The 10,864-nt window shown below is 36.6% G+C and overlaps 2 protein-coding genes across 5 annotated transcripts; one reads left to right on the top strand and one right to left on the bottom strand.

Moving 5' to 3' along the window:
• The first annotated feature begins 4,201 nt into the window (after positions 1 to 4,201).
• LOC117634064 (monodehydroascorbate reductase) lies at positions 4,202 to 7,791 on the top strand. Its single transcript, XM_034367966.1, has 10 exons — positions 4,202 to 4,584; positions 4,972 to 5,043; positions 5,420 to 5,471; positions 5,643 to 5,723; positions 5,918 to 6,036; positions 6,125 to 6,344; positions 6,469 to 6,587; positions 6,673 to 6,798; positions 6,904 to 7,044; positions 7,236 to 7,791. Exons 1-10 carry the CDS (start codon positions 4,534 to 4,536, stop codon positions 7,557 to 7,559), a joined length of 1,305 nt encoding a protein of 434 aa, XP_034223857.1. The 5' UTR covers positions 4,202 to 4,533; the 3' UTR covers positions 7,560 to 7,791.
• Positions 7,792 to 8,647: 856 nt separating this feature from the next.
• On the bottom strand, positions 8,648 to 10,407 carry LOC117634065 (60S acidic ribosomal protein P2B-like). Of its 4 annotated transcripts, none has more exons than XM_034367969.1 (4): positions 10,288 to 10,407; positions 10,111 to 10,204; positions 9,284 to 9,510; positions 8,648 to 8,871 (listed from the first exon to the last, which is right to left on the bottom strand). In XM_034367969.1, exons 2-4 carry the CDS (start codon positions 10,196 to 10,198, stop codon positions 8,845 to 8,847), a joined length of 342 nt encoding a protein of 113 aa, XP_034223860.1. In that variant the 5' UTR covers positions 10,199 to 10,204; positions 10,288 to 10,407; the 3' UTR covers positions 8,648 to 8,844. The 4 variants fall into 4 exon arrangements, with proteins under 4 accessions (XP_034223860.1, XP_034223861.1, XP_034223858.1 ...); XM_034367970.1 differs by having other exon boundaries at positions 10,111 to 10,200; XM_034367967.1 differs by lacking the exon at positions 8,648 to 8,871 and adding an exon at positions 9,177 to 9,230.
• Between the last annotated feature and the right edge of the window lie 457 nt (positions 10,408 to 10,864).

Here is a 10,864-nt window from a genome sequence, read left to right as displayed (position 1 = left end):
TTAGTTAATGCGCGTTGGGGATTCAAACTTCATACCACAACCTACAAGTGAAGACATTTTTTCACTAAATTAGACGCGCGTTGACAAAATCTTATATTTGTATGAAAAATTACTAAAGACATGGATTTCAAATTGAAATATAAGCACTAGATTTTGCATGTGTATATAATTGTTGTTGAATGCAATGTCTGTTTGTTTCTCTTTAGGGCAAATAATTGAATGCGATGTCAGTGTTTTTGGCTTATGGAGGTGTACATCGCCAGGAAACACAATTTTTCTGTACATGTTTGGTTTCTACCGACTTCAATGCCCCACAGTGAGTCCAATAATGATCTTCTTGGAAATGAAAACGAAATTTGAAATGGGTTTCTTCCAAATACAACATGGTTAAACTTGTGCACTGATATTGTTGGAGCCCACCATTCATTTTGGTGTAAGATTTCATCTCCATGTAATCTAAACAAAGATTTCACTTGTCCGAAAAATAAAGTATCATTTAGTTGTTAGGGTTAGTCTTTATAACACTTATAATTATTCTTAACTCTCGAGTATGTCAGTCCTCGCAGTCTGACAATGTAAGAATATTTCAAACATCATAGATTGAGATTTGAATATCTAACATCGAATAATGACAAGCATTTGCATTCGATCTGTAACTCTTAACAAATACATCGTATGTAGATGGATACAATTATACTTATTATGAAGTGAAACATTCTATTTCACATGATATATATGCCAACTCCGCGACTTTGGCCGGCCGATAGGGATGGTTGGTGTTTGTCTTGGCCCTCAAGTTGAGGAGTTAAACATGGGAAACCATAATGACTATATAAAGTACCCTATTAATTTGTTAATCCCGAGCCCTAGTCACCTAAAGTAAGGCAATGGCCATCAAACTTCTTTTCTTTCTTTTTTTTTGGCTTATTTTATGCAGGGAGGGGGTCACACAAACTTTACTTTGGGATCAAAGCTTTGAATGAAATTATGTTGAAAGCAGCCTTCTAACTTATACAAGGCAGATGGAGTTGCCTCAAGATAATGATTTGCTTTGTACCCTTTTGCTTTTTTTCTTCTTGAATATCCTTTGGTTTTTTTGAAATGTTTTGCTGGGGTGAGACCAGCTACTAGCGAAATATCCTATAGCTATGATTCATAGTACACTGATGTTGACTATTTTGGTCAATGAATATTGTTTTGAGCCAAGAGTTGCCTAGCACTTTATAGACATGGAAAAGCACATACATTAAAAAAATTAAAATAAAATAAAATTTTAATGCATGGTTGAGGTCCACTGTGGGAGTTCTTATTTTCTCAAGATTTGACTGTCTATTATATTATTATTAACTATATTATTGGAATTCAAGAATATTCTTCCCTTTTATTAACGGAAAGAGATGTTTCCAAAATAATGTGAGATGAAATTTTCAATGTGAAAAATGTGATTTTTCAAGATTTGTTTTTTTTGTTTTTTTTTTTTAACGGTGTGAAAAAAACGTGATTCTTAACTAAGGGGTAAAATAGGGCAGCTGCTCTACCAAATTCATTACCATTTTAAATGGTACTAGTTTTATGAATTTGGGTCACCTGATCCCAACCTGAGTTAAAGCATTTGAATGGACAAGTAACAGTATAATTGGGCTCAACTCAAAGTTCATAGATCCAATTGGCTTAAACCAAAGCCCAAGGTACCTTCCCTTTTTTTTTTGGGTTGGTTTGAGTTTTGCAGAGAGGCTAGAATGAGTGGTTTTTGGTTACCAAAAAAAAGGAGGGGTTTTTGTGAGGGGTCATAATGAGGGGATCCTTAATAACCGTTTGATTCAGTGCAAAATTATTATTGGACTGTTAAATTGAACTCCCTCATTGTAACTCCTCAACATAGGAAAATCGAAAATAAAAATTATGGTGTACGGGTAACTACTCTTATATAACCACTTGAGTTATAAACTTCTTGGAAAGTTAAAGGTATTAAGATCAATTCAAGATTTGTATGAATTTTTTAAGTCGTTTGGATAAAAATCTAAAATTCAAATATCAACTGAGATTTTGAAAATAATTGCTATTTGGAAGCTACATTTGTAGCTTAGAATAGAAGAGAGGCCAAGAGGGTGGACTTATTTTGGACGAAGGGATGTGCTGACTTCTAGACAGAGGGCTGGGCTGATTTTTAAATTACCAAAGTTGGGTTGCACCTCTAAGCCTATTTTAAAAAATCAAGACCGGGTTGGAGTGGCTCCAGCCCAAGCGTATATCCACTCTTCATTTTTCTTGTTCTTATCTTTTCATGTATTATCAAAAAAATGGTGAGAACGGATTCTAACTTTACCAAATGGAATATTAGTTGAATTGACTCATAATTTTGGTGTGCTTCCAAGTGATCCTGAGGTTCAAGCCTCCATGATACTCATGTGTGCAAATAACCCTCCCTCTTCTTAACTTTGGAGGAAAAAAAAGAATTCTAACAATAATAAGAAAATATTTTCTCATACAAACATATTTTAATAAATAATACAAATAAACATTTAATTTGGAGAACCATTAAATGGTGCCGTGGGACTTTTTTTATGTATTAATAGAAAAACTTGATACCAAAATATTTAAACTCTAAGAGCACTTCCATCCATTGTGCCATGACAAAGGGCAAGTTAAGACATACACTATTCACTTGAATAATGTTTGCCCTACCCTTTTTAATTTTGCTTTCTCACCTATTGCCATGGCAAATAAAGGCAAACATTATTTATATGAGATATGAAAAATTTGTATAGAGTTTTGGTGTGGGAAGTAAATAACATGGCAAGGTATTTATATATAAAAAAACTTCTGAAAGTGTTTTTTAAATTTTTTGAGTATTTAAATTGATTGTTGATGTCACGTTGACAACAATTCAGGCAATTGTTGCTTCTTAATTGGCTCTAGTAAATGGGCCCATTCTTACCCGATCTAACCTTTTATTGCTGTGGGCATTAATTCAAGACTGGGCTGCCTTTTGCTTTGTTATGGTAAAAGTGCTATAAGCTTGTTCCAAATGTTAGTCAAAATAGGATCACCAATGTCGCTAAGAGAGGATATCACTAAAAGAGAAAAGTAGCTATGACAAATTATTATAATTATAAAAAAGTCGATATGAGGAATTCCATATTAAAAAAAGTCGCAAAAAGATAAATTTTAAAAATATATTTTTGTTTATGGTTTATTCAGGAAGAAAACAAAATTCTGCACTGGGTACAAAAGAACCGTGGATGGTAAGTAGAAGTGGGTCCTTTTTCTTTTGTTTGTTGTGCTATCAAATATTTTGGTTGACCTCTTTGCAGCATTAAGATCAGATAATTTATCCGTGATTACTATTAACAAAGATAATGATCATTATCATCACTGCTGACGTCAACGGTTTCGTTCCAGAAAAAAAGACCGCTTTCTAGCCGCTATGTGCCGGTCGCAAATCTTTTTTTTTTTGCTTTATCGATGGACAAATAGAGTTTTTTTTTTTTTTTTTTTTTGGGGCTTTGCTATATATTCCCATAAATTAGGACAATTGTAAGTTGCCAAACATGTAGCACAGTATATGAACCTGTGCTTCTTCTGGGCACTATACATTTTCCATTTTCCACATCAAAGCAATTAAAAAAAACATTTTTTTTAGCAAGCCAATGGGAAATGACCGTGATCGAGGGATTTCTATTTCCAACAACCTCGGATCAAATTGTGTTCATACTACATGTTAGTGTTCTTTGTACTTTTTATTTTTATTCATCTAATAAAATTATATATATTTTCATTCCAAAAAAATATGAGAAATTTATTATTCGCATACTATTCTTCAACTAAATTGATCTGTTACTTAATATAGTCACATATAATATATATATATATATATATATTTGGAATATTCGGATTTGTTCTGAAAATGATGGCAAAGCATGCAACCACTCCGAGTTGGGACTTATTTACAGATAAAGTTCTCTCTAGGGGGTGTTTTTCACAAGCTTGAGTTTCAAACGCTTGACCTTACAAAGTATCTAGCTAATATTTGAATTTGTTTGGGAGTGTTTTAAAAAAAATTAAAATCACTTATAATTAGATTTGACAGAACAAATTAAAAGTGTGGTTAACAAAAAAATACTTTTAATAGAAACGCTTATGAGTATTAGTGGTTCTTATGCAAGCAGTCTCAAACTATCGCTATACTGGGAGACTTATTAAAAAAAGGAAATTCAGAAAATAGCAGTAATATTTTATTTAGAAACTAGAAAAATTTTGGGCTCCCGTTAACGAATCGGTTGTCGTGGCGATTGCACAGTCAGCAGAGATGAACGGCAGAGGATTCGCCACGTGGAACTATTCAGTTTACACGAGGGACATCAGAATGGTCCGTCCGGTTAGCCCGATGGTCGCCCTATAAATAACTGACCAAACACGCAGCACACAAAATCTCATCGCATTATCACACTTCTCACCAGCAAAAGAGAAGCAAAAGCCAAAACGAAACAGAGGAAGCAAAATCCGCTTTTTTGTCTGACCGATCAGCCATCAATGGCCGCGAAGAACTTCAAGTACGTGATCCTCGGCGGTGGAGTCTCAGCTGTAAGTTTTTATGTGATCGATTCTCATCCGTTTGATCAAATGTCGTTAATTTTGTGCATTTCATTAAGAATTTATACCAAAATGTGTATATTCGACTTATACTGAAGTTTTCTGTCGCTGTTGATGTGACTTTACATAGTTTTTAGCTTTGGATTTTGAAGGTGTGCCTAGATCTAATATGAATATTAGTTTTTTATTTTTCATTTTGAATTTTTTGTACTCGACTGTTGTAGTTGTTTTAGTGTAGAATTGTGGTAATTAGGATAAATAAAATCAGTTGGTAATAATGATCAAGTGTTGAAAAATTGTTATTTGTGCTTTGTGATAATTTTTTGCAGTATTGTGGAAGGCTCGATCACTTTTAATGCTTGTTTTCAAATATTATAGGGATATGCAGCTCGGGAGTTTGCGAAGCAAGGGCTTAAGCCAGGCGAACTAGCAGTCATTTCCAAAGAGGCGGTATGTTTTCTAATGCTTTTTCATGCTGACTTTCATGTGTTTGTATCCAGTTGACTGAAGATTATGAGATGCTTTATGCGATTAATTGTCAATTTTTGGAAAGTAGATCAAAATTGTGAGTTCTGGAAAATGTCTTGACATCTAGTATGCATGAGTGTTGTTGACTTTCTGCTTACTCTATTTTGACATCTTGCTGCATTAAACTTGGATTAAGATAATTTGCTTGCGTTACTCATTTCAATGCTCGTGGCTCGCTAGCTAACTGTATATTTTCTGTTCTTCATATTATTGCTACTCCTTGAAGTTGTTTCCCTTTAATGGCTGTTAGACGTCAATTAAATTTTATCATGTAATTTGTTTCTTCTTTTACTCCCAGGTGGCTCCATACGAACGTCCTGCACTCAGCAAGGCTTATCTCTTCCCCGAGTGTAAGTGCTGTCATTTTAGCCCCAATTTTCCAGTGCTTACAGAAAGATGCAGTGTGTCTTATGACCACAAGCTTCTTACTTACACTGGCACATTGATGAAGACCAACCTCATTTTTTATGTTCATCATATTCTCTGAGATTGTAACTTACTGTTGGGATTGGTTCTTGCAGCTCCTGCTAGACTTCCTGGGTTTCATGTTTGTGTTGGAAGTGGAGGAGAGAGATTGCTTCCCGAGTGGTACAAAGAGAAAGGTACGTTTATCTTCTGCACAGTACAGCACCATATGCTGATCATGATTGAACAATGTCTGAAAGCTTTCTTGAAGTTTTTAGAGCCGGTTAAATCCATTATTACTCATTTTTACCTGTTTTACCTGATCTTCCATTTTCTGGGTCATTTAGAGTGCATTACTCTCATCTCATGGAAGCTTAATTTATAATTTCAGGGATAGAATTGATTCTTAGCACTGAAATAGTTAAAGTCGATCTTGCTGGGAAGACTCTTGTCAGTGGAAATGGGGAATCCTTCAAGTATCAGACTCTGGTCGTTGCCACTGGATCAACTGTAAGCAACCCTAGGAATTCTTGATGCCTTGCTTTGGATAACCTGCCCACTTTGTATACATAATTAAATCCGTTTTCTGTTTTTTTAGGTTATAAGATTGACAGATTTTGGTGTCAAAGGAGCTGAAGCCAAAAACATCTTCTATTTGAGAGAAATTGATGATGCTGATAAACTCAACGAAGCAATTAAATCCAAAAAGAATGGGAAAGCAGTGATTGTTGGAGGAGGGTACATTGGTCTCGAGCTTGGTGCAGCTTTAAGAATTAACAACTTAGATGTTAAAATGGTTTACCCTGAACCATGGTGCAGTAAGTGAATACTGCTTCAAGCCTTGTTTGTATGTTGTCTGTGTGTATATGTATACACATCAAATTGGACACTCTTTGTATTCTATGTCCCTCATTTCCCCAATTTCTTTTGTTGTTCTTGTAGTGCCTCGCCTTTTCACTTCTGGTATTGCTGCTTTCTACGAGGGTTACTATGCAAACAAAGGGATTAAAATCATCAAGGGAACAGTTGCGGTTGGATTTACTGCTAATTCAGATCGAGAGGTAAATACACAAATCACCTGCCATTTTGGTAGTGATGCTCTGATGAAACTGTGCTTCTGGATGGTGACATTCTCCCATAATGCAGGTCAAGGAAGTGCACTTAAAGGACGGTACTGTGCTTGAAGCTGACATTGTTGTTGTTGGTGTTGGGGGGAGACCCCTGACAACATTGTTCAAGGGGCAAGTTGAAGAGGAGAAAGGTGGCATTAAGGTTAAGCGACTTCTGAAATCCCTTGGTTCTTTCTCCCTCTCACATATATTTAAATATTCATTTTAATGCTTGGAATTTGTCTTAACCTGTGCAAGTTGATTGCAGACGGATGCATTCTTCAAAACAAGTGTTCCTGATGTATATGCCGTGGGTGATGTGGCTACTTTTCCTTTGAAGTTGTACAATGAGATTAGAAGAGTTGAGCATGTTGACCATGCACGCAAATCTGCTGAGCAGGCTGTAAAGGTATGCAGCTCCCCCTTTAATTCTGTACTATTTCAACTAAGAACCTACCCTATCATTCTTTTATGTCAAATCAGGCATGGTCTCCCCTGCCAATAGGGTTGTTAAAATAACCAAGCCAGATGGCATCCATTCTTTTCTTTTTTCGGGTTGGCGGTCATCTGGGAATTATATAGTTGTCTTGATTTTGGCAGGCCATCAAGGCAAGCGAGGAGGGGAAGACAATTGAGGAGTATGACTACCTTCCCTTCTTCTATTCTCGTTCCTTCGATCTGTCATGGCAATTCTACGGTGACAATGTGGGTGAAACCGTGCTCTTCGGAGACAATAACCCTACGTCACCAAAACCCAAGTTTGGAACATACTGGATCAAAGACGGGAAAGTGGTCGGAGCATTTCTGGAGGGTGGCAGTCCTGAAGAAAACCAGGCTATTGCCAAAGTTGCCAAGGTCCAACCTCCTGTTGCCAGTTTAGATCAGCTTGCGAAAGAAGGTCTTTCTTTTGCTAGTAAGATTTAAACCTCATGTTTGGGGCAAAATAAAATGAACTGCTTGTTGCTGGAGGTGGTCTAGATAGCTTTAAAAAACAGTTCACCTTGGTTTTCTTTGAGTGGTTTCGATGTTGTAATTTCGGATTAATTACATAAATCTTATTGTTCACAGACACTTTACAGAGTTTATTCTTGTTCTTATCATTGTGAAGAGATGATGTAACTTGCTTATTGTCAATAATCATATTGTTATTCTCATATGTGTGCGAGACATTAGGCCAAAAGCATTTCGAGATGTTTCTGATTTTCTGAAATCAATTTTACTCAATGCTCTATGGGGGTATTGTCGACAAAAACTGATTGAAATTTGAATGTCTGGTTTTGTTTTTGTAAACTGATCGAATTTCGATCATTTTAGAGCTTTGCATGGAATAATAGGCTGTTGTGGCAAGTTCTGCACAGAATCTTTGACCCGTTGAGGTTGAGAACTCTTGAAAGAATGTTGACAATGAAAAGTATACATAAAATCACTTGCGTTTGCAGACTCTTTACAACCAAATTTCATTCTCTTAATTTTCTTCCAGCAGTTCAAATTTTATGTCTTCCGACTTTCATCGTCTCTCGATCTCCAGTTTTTGAGTGCAAGTGGGCGTCAGGACATGAGACAAGCAGCCTGGAAAGGATCAGGTGAGGGGAGACCCTATAGGTCCCAGCCCACAGAATAACTCAGGTAAAAGGCCGCTGATCGTCAAATTTTGGTATTCAATCAACCCTAGAGGCAGTCTGAATTCCATATTATGATGAATGTCTTTTGAAGTCCAGAACCCTACCTCAAAATAGTTTAAGGCAATAAAATATAGAAATCAATTCAGGTACCGAAGTCTAGAACCCTACATAAATACCCTAATCCTACTTCAATGTATCTTTTTCGGCTATGACGTTGATATGTATAATCTTAGCAATAGAACGCCAATTGCAAGAGTGGTCAGCCAGCAAATGCATTTCTCTGAACACAAATCAGAAGTCGGGGTATTTTCAGAAGTATTTGATAAGTATAAAGTATCATGAATAGAATTATGTGACTAATGCAAGAATAAAAAGATGCAGGTCATTCTCTGTCAAGACAAAAGATTAATGAACTTTGATAGAAAAGTGGATTCAAAGCCACCATAATTGCATAATCTACTACATTTTAGATTGTCATAAAGTCTTCTACTAGCTACGATCCAAAAACAATACACTCCATTTAAAAAAAAATCTATCCAACTCAAATAACCAAACAGTCCCTTCATGATGTAAGCATTGCAACCACTCTAGTCAAAGAGACTGAAGCCCATATCCTGCAACAACGAAAAAGCAAGAAATATAAGATCAGACTAAAATCAAATGCTCCAAACAAAATGCGATGTCTCCAAGAGTGTTTGCTAACTAATCTGAGTATGGGGCATATTGACCATTGCTCTGAAAATGTACCCCCGAGTGTGTCAACAGTCACAGCTCAGACAAAGGAAAATTATATTACTATCTATTGATTTGCCAAGATCCTATTGACATGCAAACAGTTGCTGTCTAGCAAGAGAATCACATACATATCCAACTCTCAGAATTTGATGGAAGCTTTAAACATGAATATGTCTTAGCAGGAGTAAGGGGATTGATATCAGCACTCATTAACAGATGGTATTGCAAGACCCATATCCTTTTACACGCACAAATACTGAACTTGATGAGATAATCCCAAGAATAACTTACATCATCGGTATCCTCTTTCTCCTCAACCTTCTCTTCTTTCTTTGGCTCAGCTGCAGCAGGAGCAGCGGCACCAGCACCAGCACCAGGTGCAGCCACTGCAACAGCACCACCACCAGATGGTACAGAGGCCAACTTCTCCCTTCCAGAAGCAATAAGCTCTGTAATGTCCTTACCCTTCACTTCCGAAAGAAGAAGCTGAATCCTATCATCATCAGTCTCAGCTCCAACTGCGAGCAAGATAAGAGCCTTTAACAAGTGAACAATAAAAATGAACATCTAGGCAGCTATGCACCAGCTCATATGAAATCAAATGCTGAAACCAGACTAGAACACACGAACAACATATGCATAAGAACCAACAATTCAGACATGGTTATTAAATAGCCTTCCTCTAAAATCTGTCGCATATAGAGGACGATACGCAGACAAACAGAAAAATTGGGGAAAAGGGGTATTGTAACTTAGATGCAAGTGGTCCTTTTTAGCAGCAATGGAATATTAGGTTACAGGTCCTTATTGCAGAAAATGAATAAGACTAGCAAAGACTAACTTTTAAAGTCGAATCTCCACTTCATACCATAAGATGGGGAAAAAAAAATCATATTTTCATGATTCAGCACTGAAAAGAACATTACCCTAAGACAAAATTACTTGTGACCTCCAAACATTCATTTTCATGGAGGATTGAGTTGACCGATTGAATACAAACAAGGGATTTACAAATCAAGAGGCATTATCGCACTGCACAACTAAGTCATAAACTTGGATGGAGTAGGTCTATTCACAGATTGAGCAAATGAAACATAGAAAAGGAAAAGCAAAAGTACCAGAGCCAAGGATGTCCTTGAGATCTTCGGCAGAAGGGGTGGTATTGCCCCCCAACACAGCCAACAAGTATGCTGCAACAACCTTCATCTCTGCCTATAAAACACAAAATTATTAATAACAATAGATATAAGAGTCAAAGACCCAGATAGAGAGTGAGAAAGAGCGAGGGCAAGTACTTGAGAGGCTCTGGATCTGTGGAGAACGGAGAAGGGTATATGCAGCCGAATGCGAAATGAACCAAGGAGGTCTGCGATATGAGGTTTTATGCACAGCTGCTAGGGTTTTTAAGCCGACTATGGTAGCTGAAGATTCAGGTTCAGGCCGGCTTAAGCAACTGTAGGCCCATTTATATTTTCTATGGTGTAATGGCGGGCTTCTAGTCCACAAGCAAACAAACTGGTCCATTTCAATTATTTTATAAATTACAAAGTGGCCCAATATCTAAACAAAGATATTCAAGGGAAACTTTTTTTCTTTTTAAGTACAAGTGGTTTACACGAATATTGATTTAATGGGTGCCTGGGGTTTTCAAACCTCTACCCACATGGATGGAGGTACAAGAGGTCAACTAATTGAGCTATACCTCTCTGGTTAAAGGGAAATTTTTTTATATGCAACTTCTATTGTACAACTATATGTTTATCTGTACCATTACGTAATTAAAGAGAAAGATGGATGCATGATTGTCTATACCCGATAATGTTAGAAATTTGTCTTGTATTCAAGAGGACTACTCTTATCTAAAGGAAGGAG

This window comes from Prunus dulcis, chromosome 7 (assembly GCF_902201215.1).
Source record: "Prunus dulcis chromosome 7, ALMONDv2, whole genome shotgun sequence".
Lineage (NCBI taxonomy): Eukaryota > Viridiplantae > Streptophyta > Magnoliopsida > Rosales > Rosaceae > Prunus > Prunus dulcis.
The sequence above is the reverse complement of the archived record's forward strand: the minus strand, read 5'-3'. Positions and strand labels throughout refer to the sequence as shown.